We start from the raw sequence: 22,094 nt of genomic DNA on the forward strand, positions 1-22,094 counted from the left end.
TTGCTATTGCCACACAGAGTGGCCAGGACTCCCCTCCAACTGCAGCTAAACGCCCTCCAATGAGCCTGAAGGGTTTCTGAGAAAGCCTCTTCCCGAAGCATCAGGGGTTCCCCATCCCAGATTTTAGTTGAGGTCTCCCTAAACCTGCTCTGGCTTCCTGTGCCACCTAAACCCCCGGGTCTGAGTCCTCTGTTAGGGGTGGCTGGGGGTACAGGCAGAGGCCAGCTCAGCAGCACTGCTCATGGCACCTGGGAGTCCGGCAGGACTTCGAGTCCCTCAGGTCAACCTCTAGAGCCATCGCGGGGCCTCATCTGTGTCCTGGGAGACAGGAGCCGGGCAGGAGCTGGGAAATGCTGAGTCTGCGAATTCACCTCTGTCCTTACAGGGCTCTGGAGCCGCCCCTACATTTCAGGTGAGCCGTGGCCCGCGTGCCCGGCTGAGAGCTGTGGCTACACGGCCACAGAGATCACCTCTGACAGTGGTGCTTGTGGGAGAGCAAGGTGACCTGCGCGCTACGGCCCTTCCCGCCCACAGCACATGAGCTCAGCACACAGACCAGGCCTCTCCAGCGTGCTGCGGCAGCCCTTCCTGGAGAACCTCTCTGAGTCCCAGGGCCAAGGGCTCTGCTCCCGTGGTGTTCACACACAGGCACAGCCGAGAGCAAGTCCCTCTCACCTCCACTGAGAATCCATGCGATTCTATCAAATGTGCCTCCTGCCTACGCTACCAACACCTGGTCAGTTGGGCAGTAGACGCACTCTGGCCACTGGTCGCCTCCCAGCCCACAGTGCACATCCTCTCCCACGTGGGAGAGCCATGTGGGGTCAAGCCAGGGATGCTGCAGCCACGGCCGCCCAGGTCTAGGGGAGAGCACAGAGGTGACACAGGCCCTCCAACCACGGCTGTTCCTATTGTGCCGATCTGTCCCAGAGGTCACGGGCACTCACGGCTGCTGCCCTCCCACCCTGGCCCAGTCCCCACAGGGCAGAGCTGAATCTCAGGCATTGTCTGCAGGGTCCTGAGTGGGTCTCTGCCTGGGGCTGGGGGCTGTGGAACCACCCATCTCCCCAGGAACACGGGGAAGCTTGCTGCCGCTGGGCGCCGGGGTCACAAACTGGAGCAAACTCCTTTCCATGGAACAATTTAATACAGGCTCAGCACCACCTGAGGGTGGCGGTGGGGGAGGGGGCGGGGAGGAGAGTACAGTGGCTCCTGGCACGGCTGTTGTCTTCCAGTGTCAGGGTGTCCTGGGCCCAGGAAGAGCCTGGGCGGTGGGGGCTCAACCAAGTGCATAGGATGCCGTGAAGACACACGGAAGGCTGCTGCCCAGCCTGGGCAGGACAGATGCTGGACTCGGCCTCTCTTCTAGGAGGCACCCATCATCCAGGTGCCCCACAGAATAAGAAGTAAGGAGGCCTCTGGCCAGGGAGGGCACGTGGGCCTGGTGTCCCAGCCCAGGGCTGGCTCTGGCCGGCTCCAGCCCGTGACTCTCCCCAGAGTGCGTGGGGCTGCCATGCCAGTAGGGGGGAGTCTTCAGCCACGGCCCCCAGGCGGGGACCGCCTGCATGGGCCCTGGTTCTGGGTGCTCCGAGGCCCGTGGAGGAGCCCACATCCACAGGCCCTCCCGGCTGCCAGCGTCGGAGGAGTCGTCCTCCCTGTGCTCTGGCCCGCTCAGGTTAGGGAGACTGGCGCACTGGCACAGGCCTCCCCACCTCGAGCACTTTGGAGACTCCGTGGGGCTGGCAGAACCTGGAGACTCTGCGGTCCCCACAGGGGAGCCCAGGCCGAGGGGCTCTGGGCTGCCTTCCCAGCTCTCCTCCTCCTCCATGCCTTCCCTCTCGGCGATGCAGAGGCCAAAGCTTTCTGGAGGACGGATCATCACTGCACGGGTAGCGGGACCCCTGGTCTGCTCCCACACTGCCACTGTGTCCTGAATGGTGATTTTGGCCTTCGGAGCAGTGGGGGCAGGAACGTGCATCTGGGGGACGCGTGCCTGCCCCAGGGGCCTGCTGCACTGTTCGATGGCCTTGGCTGGAAGAAGAAGAGACGCGGTTTGCTTCTCCACAGCCCCCGTCTGGCCTGCAGGGTGCCTGCCCCGACCTCATCCTGGGGTCCCCATCACCACGTGTGACGCTGAGGACTCTTCCAGGCTGCTGGCCCCAGAGGGGAGGGTGTGTGCAGCCTGGGCAAGGGGAGCCCTGGGACACCACCGGCTCCTCCTGCACAGCCCCACAGGGTGGATGGCCCTGAACTCCCCACCTCACTCTCATCTCTGGGGACTAAAGCACCAACTCAGGACCCCGTCACCTCCCCCACCTGACCTGCTGCGCCCTAACAGTGCATTGGCTGAATTTCCCGCATCTGAGTCCCTCCTACATGGCTGGAAAGGAACTGAGCCTAAGATGATGGGGTGAGAGCTGGGGCTGTGGGGCAGACATGGAGTCTGGTTCAGGCCCTTGGGGACAGGGAATGCAGTTTCTAAAGAGGTGGCAGGGGTGCCCTGTGTCCTCTGCCCCTGGGCCACTGTCTCTTTCCTGGTGAGACTGGGCTGTCACCGCTACTGTCCCAGGAGCACCCAAGGAGGCAGCACCTGGAGGCACAGTGGGGCCTCCCCAGTGCCTGGACAGCCTGCACCTGGGCCCCCACTTAGAGCCTCTAGAGCTGGGACAAGCCCATCTCTGCTCTGCATGGGGACCCAGGCGCTCAGGTCCATGATGGCAGCAGCAGCAGGGGATGAGCACGGGGACCCCTCCCCACTAGAGCCCAGAGGCCAGCGATGCTCCGGGTCCCGCTGCCTTCTGTTGGCCCGAGGCTAGGGCTGCAGAGCCCACATTCTTGTGTTCTGCCGTGGGGCCCCCAGCCCTGCCTCTGTGCCCAGCCCTGCTCGCAGGAGTGCACTCGGCCCCCACAACTGGGCTCAGGGCACCTGGGCCTTCCAGGGGTTCTCAGATGGCTGAAGGGGATCCAGTGCCGGCAGCCTTTACATCACTGCACAGGGTCTCCCACAGCCCCACCTCCCTCTAGCCCTGCCCACATGCAGGTGGGAGCCCCGCCCACCCCTGTCCTAGGAGGGTCCTGTGTGCAGACAGCTGTGGTCATCGGGCCAGGAGCCTGTGTGGGGTCAGTTGGGGAGGGGCCCCCTGGGCAGGCAGGGCCACTTCTCATCTTGCTGGAGTGGGGGTCCAGCTGTGCTCCAGGCTCCTGGGGGCACTGAGCCAGGGCACCTGCTCCAGACCTGGGCAGGGTAGCTCAAGGCGGGGCCTCCAATCCACTCCAGAGTGGGGGTCAGCCGAGGAGCCAGAGCCACAAATGTCCTGAGGACAGCTCCACGGCCCAGCCCCAGAGTCGTGGGGGGAGAGCCGGCACCCACAGGAGGATTCTGGGAAGCTGCCCGAGGCCCCGCCAGGCCATGCTGTCAGAGCTTCAGAAAGCAGAACTGCTGAGCCCGGGGAGGACAAGGAGGACCAGGAAGAGGTGAGGCCCTGGGCGGGGATGTCAGGGCCTGGCACTCCCACTACTGACTCCCCCAAGGGAGCATGGGACGGGGCCGTGTGGTGGACTCACCTTCGGGAGGCAGGAGGCACTGGAGCTTCCCCAGCTCACGCATGGAGGCCCGCAGCTGCCTGATGACCGCATTCTCGCTCAGAGACCAGGCCTGCTTCAGGGTCACCTGCAGGAACTCCCGGAGGTGGTCCCGGGGCATCTTCAGCAGGCGCTCTAGACATGGGGGTGGGTGTCAGGCTGGGAGGGGCCCTAGGGATGGTGCAGCCACCATGGCTGCTCCAAGCCCTGTCCCAGCACCAGACATGGGCTGCAGACACCCTTGGACACCCTTGGGTGTCACACCAAGCACTAGAGGGACTGCTCAGGGGCCAATTTCCAGTGCGATGACCCTGGCCACTTCTCCTTGTGGTCTGTGGGGGCCTGGGATTGGGGATGCAACAGGGGGATTCTCAGTGCCCTCCTGAAGGGAACCCAGGCCTCCCAAACCCCCTCATCCCTCCCTCAAGCCCTGCTCACGAGGGACAGGCAGGGGACCCCCAGCTCCTCCGTCCCCAGCACCCGGGCCTCTGTGGGCCCTGAGGACTCACTGTTATGGATCTTGAGGGCCGTGTATGCCATGGCCGGGAGCACGTGCTCGCCCTCCAGGATGTATATATCCCATATTCTCAGAGCCAGGGGGAACGGCACCTGGGGACAGAGGCATTGGAGGACCCGCCCATCAGGGCCTCAGCAGGGCCCACAGGGGTGGGTGTGCAGTGTCACTCCCCTAGGACAGAGGGAGACTCCAGGAGGCTGATCACACAAGAAGGCCAGAGCTCCTCCTGGGAGGGGAGGGGAGGCCATGCCTCATGGCCACATCCCTGCCCACTCAGCGAACCAGACCCAGAGAGGATGACCATGTCCTGTCCTGGACCCTGGGGGTCTGCACACTTTGGAAGCCACACTGGAGATGCCAGACACCCCAGGGACCTGGGGAGGGGTCAGCCCTTGGGCTGTGCTGCCACCAGCCTCTGCCTCGGGGGGTCTATGGATCTCCTGCCTCTCACTGTAGGGCTCTGGCCTTTGCCAGGCTCTCTGGAGAGGTCCTGGTGGGACCTGTCCCCTCCTTGCTGGCTCTGAGGCTCAGCCTCAGCTTGGACCACCCTTAGCAGGGCTGGACAGGGCCTGCCTGGTCTGCACAGCAGGCTCCCTCCTGTGTCTGCTGGGGCTGGGGGAGCTCAGAGTCACAGGCCACCAGCACCAGAGAACCAGGCACTGGGGCAGGAGCTTCCCTGGGCAAGGGGTCCCCGGGGCACTTACCCCATCCAGGAAGCACTGGATGTACCAGTGGGTGGTGGAATCCTCCAGGCACACACCCTCCTTCTCCTAAGAAAAGGCAGAGGCAGAGGGGGCTCAGGGCCCAGGGCCCAGGGCCCAGGCCTGACTCCCTCTAATCTGAGCCCTGGGGCAGAGCCCCTGGGTGCAGGAAGCCCAGCAGCAGGGGCATCCCCCCTCCCAGCCATGCAGGTTCCTGAAGGGACACAGGTCCCTCCTTCCACTCTGCTCTGGGGACAGCGTCTCCCTTCAATCTACGCCAACTCTGGGGGACCAAGTGCTGGACAACAAACCAACACCCAAGCTGCCGTGGACCCCCGTAACCAAGGAAAGTTTTGGTGAGGATGTGGCCTCCCCTGGCTCAGGAAGCAGTCCCATGAGCCCAGAGCCCCCAAGAGGAGAAAGGAGATGCTTAACTTACCAGGTGTTTCTCCAGGGAGGGGAGCACGCGATGCACAATGAGCCCCAGGTGTTGCTGGAATCGCTCCAGTTTGGGGGTGTTTGGTTTGTAGAAACCTGAGTAGAATCAGCCACACCCTCATGTGAGAGCCTCCTCCTAGGAAGGCTGGAGAGCCCCAGGCCTGGGTGGGGTGCTTCTGAGCATTGAGGGTCAGGGGAGGCTGGACCAGGGGCAGGTGGGGATGAACGTGGCCAGGGCAGAGGATCTGCTTGGGAGGTGGGTGCAGGTGGGTGACTGTGTGCAGCCCAGGCCTGGCTGCCCCCTGGAGCCCGCTGAGGTGGGTGCAAGTCAGACTGGGTGCCTCCTGACCATTCCAAGACTCAGGAGCGAGGAGGGGTGACCCTACAGGGGATGCTGCCTTCCACAAGTTCCCTGGGTGTGGCTCTGTGCTTGAGAGTTGTGTACAGACGTGTGAGGCAGAAGAGTCAGAATCGACCTGAGTCACTGGACAAGGACAGGACCCCTTGTTCTGAAGGTTCTCACACCCAGGATGGCCATGGCCAAGCTGCAGGGCCTTTGGGTGGTGGTAAAAGAAGGGGGCTGGCTCAGTCTGGGAGGCCTCTGCCAGCCCTGGCTTCCTGGGAGCCCCCCCCCCCACACACTGTGACACTGTCCTGCACATTCAGGAGCCAGTGAGGGCCGTGCACGGACTTGCATGCACTGGGCCCCACACGCCATCCACCTACCGTGCATCGCGTGCTTCCTGCTTTCCATGAGCTGCACCAGGGCCCAGAAAGCGTCCTCCTCGGGCATATACATGAGCAACAGCGCCACCACATGGCTCAGACCCTGGCTGTAGCCCACCTCCTGCAAGATCCCAGAATACCTTTAGGAGACCTCCCCTGGCAAGAATGATATCCTAGGATGGCCCACCTCTCAGGCAGATCAGGGTCACCCACTGAAGGGTCCAGGAAGATTTAGGCACAGGGAGCCCCTGTGCCTGAATCCTGCCACTTGGTGTCAGCTGCCCAAGAATTGGAGCCCAGAGAAGTTCTCCAAGTTCCTGGAGGGAATCCTGCAGGGCCTGAGCTTAGGCAGCACAGGGGGAGAGCTCAAGTATGGACACCTGTTACCCCCAAGATGTCAGCATGGGCCAGGTTGCTGTGGGAATCCAGATCCATGCCCATGGAAGCTTCTGGACCCCTGAGCTCTGCAGGTGAGCCGGTGGCCCTTTCTCACATGAGGAAGAAGTAAGCCAGGAAGTGCTACCAGGACCGGAACAGGAGGTGTGCCTCTGGCATGGGTGCAGGCCTGGGCTTCCTGAATGCCAGGCCCCCCTGGGAACCAGGGCACCAGGCAGGGTTGGCCAGTGGCAGGTCAGGGGGGTGGGGATGTCCAGGCCTTGCTGGGTCACCCATGGAGCCCTGCGCCTGCTCCACTCATGGGAAAGTCTGAGTGGGTGGTTGTGGCAGTGGCGCTGTACAGAGTGGGATTCAGGCTCATGGGTCCAACCACAGGGCTGGTGGGTGTAATGGCATCAGTGGGACCCAGAGCAAAGTCGTACACCTGATCTGCCCTGCCTTCGCCCCCCGCCCCACTGCGTGGAATGCTAGCCCTGGGAGGGGCTTCCCAACACGGCCAAGCTCCTGGGGTCTGGAGACCAGCCCAGGAGAAGGCTGCCTTTCTCCTCCCAGAACTTGAGGTTGGGTCCAAGAGGCTCAGAGCCTGGCCTCCACCGCTCTTCCTCAGAGCTGTGGATGAGAGAGGCCCCCTCAACCCAGGCTGGGATCTTTGGGACCAGGGGTGCCCTGCAGGGACTGCCGGGATAGCACCTGCGCTATGATCCCAGAATACTCACAGGATTGTAGACGGAATAGGCCATCAGTATGTGGAATAAGGCCTGTTGGCTGGAAGAGAGAGGACAGAGGCCGTGTGTCTTGTGCTGCCGAGGCTCTCAGTGCAGCTCTGCCTAACAGAGCCTGACAGCCACACGCAGGGCCCGTGACACTCTGCTCATGTGCAGTGACGTCGTCAGGGCACCTGCGTGTTGTCCACCGTGTGGGTGAGCGCCGCCTGCAGGGACACGCACACCTCCCAGGGCGCAGTCACGTGCACTTTCATTTCCCAGGTGGGTGTTCAGGGCACAGGTGAGCGTCCCACTGTGGGAGTGCAGTCCCGTGTGTCCAAGCTGTGGAGAGTCAGCCTCCCATGCACGTTCAGCCTTGTAGGGAGCAGCACCCGGCGTCCTCAGTGGTTTTAGTTCCCCCCTCCCACAGCTGTGCGCTGGTGCCCCTTTGTGGTGTAGGGAATAAGCGTGTGTTCATGCGCTGAGGAGGTGAATTGTGTGTGCGTTCATGAAGGGTCCCCCCCGAGCCTGTGTTCCCGGGGTACTGGGGGGCTGCCCACTGCTTCCTTGTGACTGAGTTGAAGGGCTCCTTGAATATTCTGGAAACAACACCTTTATTAGATAGATTGCTACTATTGTCTCCCCTGGTGTTTCTTTTCATTTCATTCTCTCCACAGTGTCTTTGGGAAAGTTTGTGTACTATAGAAAAGGCAAGTTTGTTTTCTGTGCTCAATGAACTGTTTTAGGCTTGCACCCAATCTTCCCTAGGGACCCCATGTGCCCCAGGACCCTTGCTCCTCCCACCCGCGGGTCCTCCCCAGCCCAGAGGCCTCACTTCATTCCGTAACGTTCCCGGAACATGAGGTGGTTTCTGAAAGTCCATGCGATGGCGGAGTCGATGTGATGGAAGTGAGTGGCGCCCAGCCTGGCCAGCTCTTTCATCTCCTGCAGGGCAGGGACGAGGGGGAGGGGCAGCCTCAAGAACTGCACAAGCCCCATTGCCACACAAGGACCTCAAGTCCACGTCAGCTCTTCTGGCTGACAGGGAGTTCCCTGCAAGCGCTCATTCCTTTCTGGGTCCCACCTTGAGGGAGGGTCATGGGCTCCCTACTTGCCTCAGTGCCCACGTAACCCTGACGGTCAGCAGCAGACAGGGGCTCTGAAAGGTCCCTGTGCACTCCCCCTGCCTGCCTCAGCTCTCAGCACGACGTGGTCTGCCCCCAGCCAGGCTTCTGAGCCTTCTCACTGACATCTCAGGCCCTGCCCTCCAGGAGTCAGCCACAGCCTGACCACTGCTCCATGCTGCCCCCTGCTGGAGGGGCCCATCTCCATCTCGACATTGCAAGCCGCCCTTAGCTTGGAGCTGAGCCTGGGCAATGACTGTCTCCAGGCCCAGCTCCCAGGGCCAGCCCCAGACTGCAGACTGGGGGGAGGCAGGGTGGGCCACACAGCTGGGCCCTGCTCCCTGATGGCAGCCAGGGGCCATGAGAGCCAGCTGCAGCTGACAGCCCTCTGCCCACACCAGTCCTCACTCCCTCCTTTCCCAGAAGCATTGAGAGCTGTCTGACCATTGGAGCGGCCTCTCCAGGCAAGGGCAATGCCAGGGGCTGCAAGTCCATGTGAAGGCAGGGCCAGCTGTGGGCAGGCCTAGGTGAGGGCCGGCCAGCTGCGGGCAGGCCATGTTAGCACAGAGCCTGTGGGGCTCCCTACCTCACACCATTGTGATCTCATCCTGGGAGACCCCCGCCCATCAGGGACCAGCAAGTCCTCTCTTCTGGCCATATGCCAAGCTGCCCAGGTGAGCTCAGCAGAGAGCAGGTTAAAGCCTCTGGCACAAAACACACCTGTCCAGTCCCAGCTGGGTCTGAGGAGACGTGGAGGAGGCACTGACTAGGATCTAGGGAGAGGAAGGCAGGATGGGGAGGAGGCTCCCGAGGGCTCAGTGAGGGACGGTCCTCCACGGAGACTCAGGCTCCTGAGCAGGCCCGAGCGGGCCGGGCCCCCTTGGGCTGAGTGCAGAGCCGTACCGCGTATTTGCCCGCGTTCTGGGCCTTCCTCTTGTCCACCTCCAGCATCACGGCCCACACCTTCCCGCGCACCTGGGCAGGGATGCCTTTGTAGATTCTGCGCTGAAACTACAGGAGAGAGGAGGCTCTGGTGAGTGCTGAACGTGGCCACTCGTGGAGGCAGCGCAGGGTGAGACAGCAGAGGGAGAAGCCAGGGGCTCCCTGTGTATTGGCAGAGGGAGGATCTGCCCAGAGGGGGGCCTTATGACCCACAGTGACTGGAGGGCCAAGGGCTCAGGGGCACCGGCTCTGCCGTGTACGGAGTGGCCGCTACAGGGCTCCTGGAACCACGCCTGCCCTGCATCCGGGATTGTCTTCAGCAGTGACTTCAGATTTTCTACCAGGACAGTGTCCTGTGTGTATGGGGAGGTGTGCCCATGACCTGTGTCTCTAGGGACTGGACAGTTGCCCCTGGGCATCTGAGAGGCAGGCGGTGCCTGGCACAGGAATGGGCACTGCTCAAACCCCAATTCAGCTCTCAGTGTTCCCGAGGGGCCCTCATCGCCACGGTACCTTGTCACTGCCGCGGTATTTACTATGGTTCTTGATCATCTTTATCCACTTCTGGATCCTTCTTACCTCCTGTTTACGCTGGAAAACGAGACAGGATGGCATGAGCCCAGCTTGGGGCTCTGAGAGGGGCCCTCGGATGCAGCTCAGGAGCTCTGTGGGCGCTCAAATAGAAGGAGCCAGAAAAGGCACAGACCGTGAGCCCCAGATCTTCTGTCTGGGGGAGCATCGGTGGCCTGGCCTCTGACCCGAGCTGCCCCGTCTTCAAGGAAGAGCCCCTGAGCTCCAGCCAGGTCACTCCCAACCATGCCAATGAGTCAGGGCGGCCGACAGCAGACGCCCCTGAGCTGCGGCTCACTTCTGGGACAGGTGAGTGTGGTAAGATGTCAGCAGGTGCCGTGTAAGTACCGCATCGCGGGACCTTATGGCGCTCCCACTCACCACTGCCGAGCCCCACGTGCCCCCTCTGCCCAGCTCTGCTTCCAGATGACTGGCCCATGGCCAAGGACTTGTCCTTACCTTTGCCCCCGGGGTGCTGTCTTGGGGCAACTTCTGCTCACTGGAAAGCAAGGGAGGCGGAGAGGTGAGGACAGGACCACAACAGGCACCGCGACCTCCCTAGTGGGCCAGGGAAGGACCAGCTTCATCCTCTCAGCCCAGGGGACTGAGATGGGGAGGGAGGGGCTGGTGACCATGAGCACAGGGAGCCTAGGGCCAGGCAGGGGCCCTTGCTGCCAGTGGGGGGCTCCAGGCCTGTCAGAGGTCCACCTTCGTGGGTGTGTGGCAGCCCCCCACAGCGGTTGGGGGCTGGCTGTCCTGAGCAGGGCCAGGCTGCCCAGGGCTGAGGCAGCTATATCCCCACATCAGCTCTGCCCAGGACGTCACCCTGGAACTGACCGAGTCTGGGTGGCCTGCCTGAGAGATGCTCAGTGCTGTGAGTGTGCACCTGGGGCTCGAGGTACCTGGGACCCCCACACCCCTCAGGGTCCCCCACTGCCCACCCTCCCCCCGTGCCCTGGCCTCCTGAGGTCATGCGCCCCACCTCACCCCCTCCTCTGTCAGCCCAGACCCTGACCATCTCTCCACCACTCTGCTCCTACTTATTCTCCAGGTTCTGGCACAACATGGAGGCAGAAGCCCTCATCCCCGTGCTAAGGTGGGCTGCTGAGTCATGCCAGAGATGGCCCGAGATGGCTCCATCCCTCCAGGTTACCGGAGCCCACCCTCCAGCAACGGGGCCTCTCTCCCCGACATCTGTGGGAACAGCCTCCACGTCCGACTCCTGCCCCCAAATGCTGACCAGTGCCTGCCTGTGACCACAGCTGGGCTCAAGGTCGGGACCCGGGGACAGGTGTGCCGCCTCATGTTGGGGTTTCTGACCCCAGTCCCGCCCTGGGGTGAGCTGGGGTGCGGAGGACTCACTGCAGGAACCCAAGCCTGTCTGGGACGAGGCAGCCGCCCTCATCGTCCTCTTCTTCGGGCACCAACAGTGCCGCTCCTCGGCATCCCTGCAGCCGAGAGGGACCCGGGATGAGAAGTCACTGGGGGAGCTGTCCACCTGCCCCCTCCCCCGTGTCCCCAGGGAGGCGGGGTCTGGCTCTCACAGGCACAGTCCTTGAGGCAGGGCCCCACCTCCTCCCCCAGCACCCTGGCCGGTACCTGCTCATATTGTCTGAAGAGCGCTGCTCGCTCCTGGGCCCTCCGGGACCTCAGGGCATTCATATCCAATCTGTAAGACACACACGCACATGAGAGCCAGCACCGGGGAGCCCACAGGAATGCTGCCCTGAGGGCTGTCCCCCTGGTCAGAGGGGGGACAGCCACACAGCCAGGCAGGCGGGCACCTGGTGTCTGGGTCCCTGCAGGATGACTTGTGCAGAGCTCAGGGACTAGGGACGGTTGGGGAAGGACAGCCCCCACCTTGCCTCCCCTGCCCTCGGAAAGGGCGCTCCTCCCCCAGGCTGGCATCCATGTGTCCTCCAGGGAGCCCAAGTCTACGGGGCTCCCTGGCCTGCTCCCAGCTCCCGCATCTCTGGGGCTCTCAGAGCCGGCCTCCCTGCCCACCTGATACCAGCTGACCCGACACCTAGTCTTGAACCCATGTCCAGACAGGGACTCACACCCAGGCCCATTCAACACTGGTGACCAGCAGAGCGGGAAGAATGAGAAAACTGTATACACGCTCTGCACACAAGGGCAGCACTCAGAGCTCCACCACATCACTCATGGAATCCAGTGTGGGAGACCAGGGCCACCCCCTGGCAGGACCTTCCCCACACCACAGCTCATGCAGAGAGCAAGTGCCACTCACCTCCATCGCGAATCCATGTGATTCTCTGAAATGCGCCTGCTGCCTACAATACCAACTGGTCAGTTGGGCAGTAGACGCACTACTGGCCTCTGGTCGCCTCCCAGCCCAGAGTGCGCATCTCAGTGACTGTGACATCACAGAAGCCTGCCAGCCAATCCCTAGTGGCTCTGCTGTGGCAGGGCTCAGGGTCCTCAGGCCTGGCTTCATTAAAGGTCACCACAAGTGGGGCCTGTGTTCTCCCCAGGGCCCAGGTGAAGAGGGCAGGGCTCTGGCAGAACTGCCCCGGAACCAGGGGTGCCAGGGCCCTCTGCCACCTGCCGTAACGGTCTCAAGTCCCAGGCAACCGGCACCTCCCGCCAATCCTTTCTGCCTCTGCTATTGTATTACAGCCCAACTGTGAAGGCCTCTTTCTTTGAACACAAGGTCGCATAGGGAGCCCCACATAGACCTGTCCCCACACTCGGGGCTGCCCCTGCCATGACCTCAACTGAGACTCCCAGGGTGCAGCCTCCTGTCCTACCACAGGCCCCACCCCAGCACTGCCACCCTCTGCTGCCCCTCCTGCTCTGTTCCAGCCCTTCTTCCCTGGAGTTGTAGGAGGTGGACACAGGGGTCCTCTGGGATGGAGGCAGGGGAGCCTCCCGCTGAGCACCTCAAGCCAGTGTGGCCCAGCCTGTCCAGAGCGGGAACCAGGGCCCTGTCCTGGACACGGGCCAGGGCTTCAGGCACAGAGCACTGAGAACTCCTGGGCACCAGCACCTGAGCCGCATGCTGGTAACACCGGGCTGCTGCTGACCATAAGGACAGGGACAGCACCCGTCAGGCTGCAGGCAGGAGTAGCCACAGGCCCGTGGCTCCCCGGGGTGCTGATCACAAGGTTGCTCCCCCTGGGAAAGTGGCTCAGCCCTCCCCCAGCACCTCCTTGGTCCTGGGCCCCACACTGCCCCTAAGCTGCCACCTTATGGCCACAGTCGGTTCTTTTCCCTTCAAGGGCACACTGCTCTGCCTCTCTGCCCACTTCCCCTGCCCTGGCATGGAGACCACAGGGTGCAGGGCCCTGGTCACCCACACACCTGCTGGCCTCCTCTGCGGAGTGTGAATGAGTGCACCACTGTGTCGTGTCCAGAGATGCTGTCCAGCAACACTTGGGTTTTAACTGATTCTTATATCCCCCCCCCCACTCAGCTTCTCAGCTTTAAATTGCATTGTAAACTCTTTGGAAGACTCACAAAGTGCTGTAAAATAACACAGTGAGTGCTGAATGGGGACCACTCAGCTTCAGCAGTCAGATGTTCCTAATTGGGTGGAAGACGCCCATTCGTTTTCCTTTCTCTGCCTGAGTTCAAACTCCAGATGCCTAGGCTTAGTGTTCTCCACATTGCATTTTCCTTCACTGGGGGGGAGGTTTGTTCCCCAGAGTCCGTGTGCAGGGAGCATGGGTGCATGGGCCCCAACCCAGCTCCTGCATGGACGGGCGCTGGCCTCCTGGGGTGGCTTAGGGTGCACAGGGGTGAGTTCCTATTGTTGTTGCTACAAATGTTTCCTTATCATCAAGGTGTTGTTACATATGTTTAATTCGTGGATCTTGGGGTGTGGTTGCTTCCATCCACTGTTCCCCTCAGCATAGGCCTGCAGTGGCCAGTGGCTGAGGCCTTAAAATAAATAAATCTTTAAACAATAAAAATTAAAGTTCAAAATAAAAGCAAGTTCCTCTACTTCTCTCCCTCTTTCTCTCTACATCTTTGACTCTACCCGCCGCTCCCTGCACCCCCATGGGATGTTGGCCACCATGTTGGATGCAGCACGAAGGCCCTCCAGAGCCGTGAGCCAATCAGCTCGTGTGGCTTGGACATCGCCCCAGTCTGTGGGATTCTGTCACAGCAGCAGAGAGCGGACCGAGACACCTGGTGTTGCCTGTGTCCTCACTGCACATAGATTTGCATCTGTCAGACGGAGTGTGGTGGGACACAGCCCCAGGGTCCCACAGGTGGGGTAATGAGGGGGTCTCTGCTCCCCAAGCCCTCCCGTCCCCTGGGCTCCCTTTCACTCCTGCAAAGGCAGGGGGCCCCCATTGCTCCTCTGTGGAGAGAGCTCAGTGAGCACAAAGAGCAGGTCTCCCCTGGGGTAAGTGCTTTAGACAGAGTTTGTGGCACCAAGAGGGGTGTGGGACCTTTAAGAGGTGGGCAGAGTAGGAGGTTGCTAGGTGAGATGGGGTGGGGCCCTGGGAAGGCATGAGTGCTGGGCTCCCAGAATCAGGGCTGGGCCAGCCAAAGGCAGGAAATGCATCTGGGTCTCCCTCCCTCCTGGCTGATGGAACCCCAGTACTTGGACCACCACCTGCAGGTGCCACCTGAACCCCCGAGTGTGCATTAGCGGGGAGCTGGAATGGCAGCCAAGGAGCTGGGAGTAGAACCAGGCCCTCTGACTGGGGATGTGGGCGCCCCAATCCGGGACTTCACCGCTGCCTGGAGCGCCCACCCCGACCTCTTCTCTCTGTGAAGCCAGCCCAGTTACAAGTGTGGGAGAAACAGGAAAAGAATCAGCCCACCCTGCCCCCCTCCAGCAAGCCACCGGTGACAGGAGCGGCCGCTGTCTGGGCCTCCCAGCAGCTCCTTGGTCACCAGGATGACACAGATGTTCCTCCCGAGACAGCCCTGTGCCGAGTGCCCTCAGTGAGTTGTGACAGAGCAGGGGGCAGGTGGCAGATCCAGGCCCAGAGGGCACAGACAGGAATGCGGGGGGCCTGAGACAGGCGGCAGCATCATGACCACAGGGCTGAGCCACCGCAGACACCCAGACCCTGGGCCCACTGTGCGGGAGACCCCACGCGGGGTGTGTTTGCGGGCTCACAGCTGCGTCCACAGTTGGGGGTTGGCACTGGGACCAGCTGAGGCACGAGAGAGGATTTCTGGATCATGGCCAGGGGCGTTCATGCCCCCTGACCTTTAGGTCCTTCTGTCTGGTCAGGGACCCCTTCCCACCCCTTATGTCCCTTGGGCCTGGAGGTGGGAGGTCTCATATCCATCTATAGGTGGGCACCACTGCCACCGTGCACGGCCTCACACTGAGCAGCCGAGCAGGTCTCCCTGCAGAGGGCGGGGCAGCAGAGTGGCTGCGGCTGTGCAGTTGGGCACGCGCCCCGGCTCTGAGCCGCAGTGTGCTCACGGTGACGCTGGGACTCTCACTGCCGCTCTGAAGGAGGCTAGCTGACTATGCCTGGTCAGTGACGCGTGTGTCCTGCGGATCTCGGCCATAGCGACGGAGACCACACACCCCCCCGCCCCGCCCCACACTGCACCCCTGCAGGAACAACACGGACAGCCCTGGATCCAGCCACCACTGGCAGTCACGGCAGCCGGCACCGCTGCACCGCCCGCCTCCCACACCCTTGCCCGGTGTCCGGTCCAGCACTGAGCAGACTCTGTGCAATGCGGGCTTTTATTGTTGCCTCCTCCTTTGAGAGGCCGCCAGTGCGCGGGGCTGCACCTGCTGAGCACGTAGGCCCAGGGTGGCCCTGGGTCTTCTGGCCGGGAGGGCTCCCTTAACAAAGAGGATCTGAGATTTTACTCTGCAAAGAGAAGTTGGGACACCTGGTGAGGCCGGGGCCCATAGACACCTGCAGGGTGCAGGCACAGGGCACTTCCTGGGGAGGAGCTGCAGCCTGGCACTGGATCTGGGCAGCTGAAGTCAGATCCTCTCCTACACCCTGGGTGCCTGAGAAGCTCTCCTAAAAATCCTTCCCTTGATGAGGAATGAGGGGGAGGTTCTCTGTGGGGGGTGCAGGCAAGGCTGGGACAGGCAGGGGCTACACAGAAGGCCTGGCAAGGTGGCAGTGGCACCGGGGGCCTCCAGGAATGCACAGACCCCAGTCCGCTGGCCCCTTCTGTCTCTGGCACACTTGCAGCCTAGCAGTGCCCGTCCCTGCCTGTGCTCCACCTGCAGTCAGGGTTTGGTCTGCTTTTTCCCCAGCTGTCGCCAGGCCCGGGAGGACAGGAAGGGCTGTTGGAGGTCTAATTCCAGGCTCCGGAGCCCCAGATGGCCGTTTGGGGTCCAGGGAGAAGGAAACATGAGGTCTGGGGGTGGAGGAGGGCACCTGAGGGGTCAGGGTGAGTTAGTGAGATTTGAAGGCAGACAGCACCCAGTGGTCACCGCTTGGAGAAGATTCGACTCGGGCGCTGGAGAGGCTGTGGGCAGGGAGGCCAGAGCTGAGATTTTACAGAGGCAGGGCTGCCGTGGGGACAGCGGCCCTGGAGGGTCTTGGGCCTGCCTGGGGGAGCTGAACAGCCATGGAGCCCAGGGCTCCGGGTCCACACAGTCTCCCTCCCTGTCCTTTCCCGCACCGTGGGGGGGGGGGGCGGCCCCCAACTCTGCGTCCTCATCTGGAGGTTCTTCCCACAGAGTCCCAGGCTGGGCTGTGGTGGGCACGAGCAGTGCCCCCTCCCCAGGGCCCCGGAAGGAGCCGGTGTTGGGCCAGGCCCAGCTGGACTCACCACGGCACTGATCGCGTGCCCCTTCTCCTCTGCTGTCAGTTTCCCATCTCGCACTGCTTCAGCGCAAGGGCTGCACTAGCGGGTCACTTTGGTAATTTTGCACATAGGAAATATACTCATCGGAGGGTCCTGACAGAAATTCATCAACAGCTGTCTGCACAGCCGGCAGATGTCACAATCTGAAGAGAAATGGAAGGCATGGGTCACGGCAGGTGCGTCCCTTCACCCGCCCTGGGAGCCAGCACTGCCCTGGAAAGCTGGCCCCTGCCCCCAGAGCACCCCCAGCCCAGGCGTCCGTGGCTGGCACCCACTGGCAAGAGAGAACAGGAGCCAGGCAGCGCCGAGCAGCACCAGGCAAGCAGCAGGCTTCATGGTGCAGGGACAGCTGCTGCCATCGCGGGGCCCTTTTATACCTGCTCTGGGCCGCCAGTAGGGCAGGAGGGGCCTGTCCCCCCCCCAGTGTGGGTGTGTTCCCTCCCCGCCCCCCCAGGCCACAGCTTGCATGACCTGCAGTTGCAGAGTGTACACGTGTGTGTGTGTTGATGTTGGCCGAGTCCAGCCCTGGGTTAACACAGGGCTTGGCTCCTTCTCCCTCTCTTTCCGGGGACCTGACCATGGGCCCATGCCTGGGTGCAGGGAAGGCGCAGAACCAGTGGAAACCCTGCCTGGGCAAGGGGAGAAAGCACCACACAGGGCCTCTGGAGCCCTGGGCCAGCTCAGCCTCTCGTACCTTGGCTGGGACCCTGACGACTGGCTGCTGTGACTATGGGAACTGCAGGAGACCCAGTGCCAGTGTGGCGGGCAGGCTGGAGCACAGCTCCTCTGCTTCTCTCTTGCACTCACGGCCCTGAAGGCTAGGGGACACGGGGTAGACCAGTTGTCTCTAAACACCTACTTGGCATTTGACCACATTCTGCTCTTTGGGGCTCGAGGGCCCTGGCTGGGCTGGGAGAGACGCCCAGGTCCTTGTCTTCCCGTGGGGAGAACAGAACCAGGACACACAGAGAAGTGCAGCCTTGTCAAAAGGCAGGGGTCGTGCACGACTTCTCCATCTCTTCCCGCACCTGTGCTCCCCGAAAGACGCCCCAGGGGAGCCCAGCTCCCTTCTGTCCCTGGCTTCCCCGCACACACCCTCTCCCACCCTGCTGCCTCTGCCACCTCCTGCCCAGTCTCCCTCCCTCCATGGCCTCCTTCCATTTTTTTTTTTTTTTAATTTATTTGAAAGCCACAGTTGCAGAGAAGCATTGACAGAGTCAGAGAGAGAGCAAGAGGTCTTCCATCCACTGGTTCACTCCCCAGATGGCCACAACAGCTGGAGCTGCGTCGATCCAAAGCCAGGAGCTTCTTCAGGGTCTCCCATGTGGGTGCAGGGGCCCAAGGATCTGGGCCATCTTCTATTGCTCTCCCAGGCCATAGCAGAGAGCTAGATCAGAAGAGGAATGCCTGGGACTGGAACCAGCACCCATATGGTGAGGGAAGTCTTGCAGCTGCAAGTTCACCTCCCCCACACAGGGGAGCACAGCTGGGGCTGGCCGGAAGCTGGCCAGGAAGCAGCAGTGGGACAGGACTCTAGGCGTTCTGACCTGTGATGCCCACATCCTAAGCAGCAGTGGAACCCGCTGTGCCCCAGCACCTGCCCTGCACGTGAGTTCTTGCTGTGGCAGGACTGGGCTGGTAGAGGGAAGCTTGTGCTAAGGCGAGTTCTGCTTCCTTGGCTTGCTCTGCTCTCGTCCACCTGCACACGCTTGCCTTCTGCTGTCCACTGTGGCCAGGAGCAGCAAGAGGGCCTGGTGGGGAGCGCTGATGTGCTTGGGGCTCCCCAGGGTGCAGCCCAGCAGGAGCTGGGAGCCCAGTAGGAGTGACAGCCAGGCTCAGCCCCAGTGCACACTCGCCCCTGCGCGCTCAGGCTCGCCCTCCCGTCTTCAGTTCTCCATGGTTTCCCTCCCTTGTGGAGGGACGGGAGCTCCAGGAACATGAGGGCTGTCAGAGGAGCTGAGGGCGTGGCCTGCTTCTCTGAAGTCTCTAAACAAGGACACGTTCACATGGGTAGGAGAGGACTTCAATAAGTTCATGGATATTAGCATTTAAAGTGCACGGGCCAGGGTGGTGCTAACTTGCAATGATGGCATCCCATAGTGGAGAGCTGGTTCGAGTCCCAGCTGCTCAGCTTCGGATCCAGCTCTCTGCCAACAGGCCTGGGAAAGCAGTGGAAGACGGCCCCAATATGTGGGCCGCTGCTCCCGCATGGGAGTCACAGTTGGAATTCTGGTTCCTGACCTTCGCTTGGCATAGAACTGGACCTCAAGGACTTCTGGGGAATCAACCAGTAGATGAAGGATTTGTCTCTCTTTCACTGTCACTCTACATTTTGAATACATAAATAATTCCATTTTTTAAAGATTTATTTATTTATTTGAAAGTCAGAGTTACACAGAGAGAGGAGAGGCAGAGACAGAGAGAGAGGTCTTCCATCTGCTCGTTCACTCCCCAGACGGCCACAACTGCCAGAGCTGTGCCGATCCAAAGCCAGGAGCCAGGAGTTTCTTCTGTGCCTGCAGGGTCCTGAGCGGGTCTCTGCCTGAGGATGGGGGCTGTGGAACCACCCATCTCCCCAGGAACACGGGGAAGCTTGCTGCCGCTGGGCACCGGGGTCACAAACTGGAGCAAACTCCTTTCCATGGAACAATTTAATACAGGCTCAGCACCACCTGAGGGTGGCGGTGGGGGAGGGGGGCGGGGAGGAGAGTACAGTGGCTCCTGGCACGGCTGTTGTCTTCCAGTGTCAGGGTGTCCTGGCCCCAGGAAGAGCCTGGGCGGTGGGGGCTCAACCAAGTGCATAGGATGCCGTGAAGACAAACGGAAGGCTGCTGCCCAGCCTGGGCAGGACAGATGGTGGACTCGGCCTCTCTTCTAGGAGGCACCCATCATCCAGGTGCCCCATGGAATAAGAGGTAAGGAGGCCTCTGGCCAGGGAGGGCACGCGGGTCTGGTCTCCCAGCCCAGGGCTGGCTCTGGCCGGCTCCAGCCCGTGACTGTCCCCAGAGTGCGTGGGGCTGCCATGCCAGTAGGGGGAAGTCTTCAGCCGTGGCCCCCAGGCGGGGACAGCCTGCATGGGCCCTGGTTCCGGGGGCTCCGAGGCCCGTGGAGGAGCCCACATCCACAGGCCCTCCCGGCTGCCAGCGTCGGAGGAGTCGTCCTCCCTGTGCTCTGGCCCGCTCAGGTTAGGGAGACTGGCGCACTGGCACAGGCCTCCCCACCTCGAGCACTCTGGAGACTCCGTGGGGCTGGCAGAACCTGGAGACTCTGCGGTCCCCACAGGGGAGCCCAGGCCGAGGGGCTCTGGGCTGCCTTCCCAGCTCTCCTCCTCCTCCATGCCTTCCCTCTTGGTGATGCGGAGGCCAAAGCTTCCTGGAGGACGGATCATCACTGCACGAGTAGCGGGACCCCTGGTCTGCTCCCACACTGCCACTGTGTCCTGAATGGTGATTTTGGCCTTCGGAGCAGTGGGGGCAGGAACGTGCATCTGGGGGACGCGTGCCTGCCCCAGGGGCCTGCTGCACTGTTCGATGGCCTTGGCTGGAAGAAGAAGAGACGCGGTTTGCTTCTCCACAGCCCCCGTCTGGCCTGCAGGGTGCCTGCCCCGACCTCATCCTGGGGTCCCCATCACCACGTGTGACGCTGAGGACTCTTCCAGGCTGCTGGCCCCAGAGGGGAGGGTGTGTGCAGCCCGGGCAAGGGGAGCCCTGGGACACCACCGGCTCCTCCTGCACAGCCCCACAGGGTGGATGGCCCTGAACTCCCCACCTCACTCTCATCTCTGGGGACTAAAGCACCAACTCAGGACCCCGTCACCTCCCCCACCTGACCTCCTGCGCCCTAACAGTGCATTGGCTGATTTCCCGCATCTGAGTCCCTCCTACATGGCTGGAAAGGAACTGAGCCTAAGATGATGGGGGTGAGAGCTGGGGCTGTGGGGCAGACATGGAGTCCGGTTCAGGACTTGGGGACAGGGAATGCAGTTTCTAAAGAGGTGGCAGGGGTGCCCTGTGTCCTCTGCCCCTGGGCCACTGTCTCTTTCCTGGTGAGACTGGGCTGTCACTGCTACTGTCCTATGAGCACCCAGGGGAGGCAGCACCTGGAGGCACAGTGGGGCCTCCCCAGTGCCTGGACAGCCTGCAACTGGGCCCCCACTTAGAGCCTCAGAGCTGGGACAAACCCATCTCTGCTCTGCATGGGGACCCAGGCGCTCAGGTCCTTGATGGCAGCTGCAGCAGGGGACGAGCACAGGGACCCCTCCCCACCGGAGCCCAGAGGCCAGCGATGCTCCGGGTCCCGCTGCCTTCTGTTGGCCCGAGGCTAGAGCTGCGGAGCCCACACTCAGTTGCCCTTGAGTTCTGCCACAGGGGCCCCCAGCGCCTGCCTCTGTGCCCACCCCTGCTCACAGGAGTGCACTCGGCCCCCACAACTGGGCTCAGGGCACCTGGGCCTTCCGGGGGTTCTCAGATGGCTAAAGGGGATCCAGTGCTGGCTGGTTTCCCCTTCACTGCACAGGGTCTCCCACAGCCCCACCTCCCTCTAGCCCTGCCCACATCCAGGTGGGAACCCACCCACCTGTCCTAGGAGGGTCCTGTGTGCAGACAGTTGTGGTCATCGGGCCAGGATGTCTTGGGTGTCACGCCAAGCACTGGAGGGACTGCTCAGGGGCCAATTTCCAGTGCGATGACCCTGGCCACTTCTCCTTGTGGTCTGTGGGGGCCTGGGATTGGGGATGCAACAGGGGGATTCTCAGTGCCCTCCTGAAGGGAACCCAGGCCTCCCAAACCCCCTCATGCCTCCCTCAAGTCCTGCTCACGAGGGACAGGCAGGGGGACCCCCAGCTCCTCCGTCCCAGCACCCGGGCCTCTGTGGGCCCTGAGGACTCACTGTGATGGATCTTGAGGGCCGTGTATGCCATGGCCGAGAGCACGTGCTCGCCCTCCAGGATGTAGATGTCCCGCATCCTCAGAGCCAGGGGGAACGGCACCTGGGGACAGAGGCATTGGAGGACCCACCGTCAGGGCCTCAGCAGGGCCCACAGGGGTGGGTGTGCAGTGTCACTACAGGGGACAGGGGGAGACTGCAGGAGCAGTGACCCAGGATATTGAGGATCTCTGTCTCTCTGCCTTTCAAAGAAATAGAAAGATCAATAGGGGCCTGTGCTCTGTACAGTAGGCTAAGCCTCCACCTGCCACACCGGCATCCTGTATGGGGCCAGTTTGCATCCCAGCTGCTCCTCTTCCAAGCCAGCTCTCTGCTTATGGCCTTGGGAAGCAGTGGGAGATAGCCCAGGTGCTTGGGCCCCTGCACCCCTGTGAGAGAGCTGGAAGAAGCTCCTGGCTTCTGACTTCTGATCAGCTCAGCTCCTGCCACTGCAACCATTTGGGGAGTGAACCAGCAGAGGAAGACCTTTCTCTACGTCTTTCTCTGTCTATAACTCTACCTCTCAAATAAATAAAATATTTTTATTGAAGGACGGGGTGGAGCCAAGATGGTGGAATAGTGAGGGCACGCACCGATAGTCCAGGAAAATTTAGTTTAATAAAAGTGGAGTTATGGTAGCCTCAGAAAAAGGATCAGGAAAAAACTGCAGAGGAAACTCTTCCGGATCTAGTGG

The 22,094-nt window shown here is 61.9% G+C and overlaps 2 protein-coding genes across 5 annotated transcripts in view; both read right to left on the reverse strand.

Annotated features, from left to right (window-relative positions):
- Positions 1 to 90: 90 nt before the first annotated feature.
- LOC100358304 (uncharacterized) lies at positions 91 to 16,897 on the reverse strand. 4 transcript variants are annotated; one of them, XM_070062410.1, is made up of 5 exons: positions 11,952 to 16,897; positions 11,300 to 11,369; positions 9,092 to 11,148; positions 3,565 to 8,009; positions 91 to 2,031 (listed from the first exon to the last, which is right to left on the reverse strand). In XM_070062410.1, the coding sequence occupies exons 4-5, from the start codon at positions 3,701 to 3,703 to the stop codon at positions 1,280 to 1,282; spliced, it is 891 nt and encodes a 296-aa protein (XP_069918511.1). In that variant the 5' UTR covers positions 3,704 to 8,009; positions 9,092 to 11,148; positions 11,300 to 11,369; positions 11,952 to 16,897; the 3' UTR covers positions 91 to 1,279. The 4 variants fall into 4 exon arrangements, with proteins under 4 accessions (XP_069918511.1, XP_069918510.1, XP_069918512.1 ...); XM_070062409.1 differs by having other exon boundaries at positions 11,300 to 16,897; XM_070062411.1 differs by lacking the exons at positions 9,092 to 11,148; positions 11,300 to 11,369; positions 11,952 to 16,897 and having other exon boundaries at positions 3,565 to 5,334; positions 5,965 to 9,065.
- Positions 16,898 to 18,825: 1,928 nt separating this feature from the next.
- Positions 18,826 to 22,094, reverse strand: part of LOC138846464 (putative ATP-dependent RNA helicase TDRD12) — a 35,954-nt gene continuing 32,685 nt past the window's right edge. The window contains exon 5 of the mRNA XM_070062415.1: positions 18,826 to 21,464. Within this exon, the coding sequence (XP_069918516.1) occupies positions 21,443 to 21,464 (22 nt within the window). The 3' untranslated portion in view covers positions 18,826 to 21,442. The remainder of the gene's footprint in view (positions 21,465 to 22,094) is intronic.

Source organism: Oryctolagus cuniculus, chromosome 18 (assembly GCF_964237555.1).
Source record: "Oryctolagus cuniculus chromosome 18, mOryCun1.1, whole genome shotgun sequence".
In the NCBI taxonomy this organism is placed as follows: Eukaryota; Metazoa; Chordata; class Mammalia; order Lagomorpha; family Leporidae; genus Oryctolagus; species Oryctolagus cuniculus.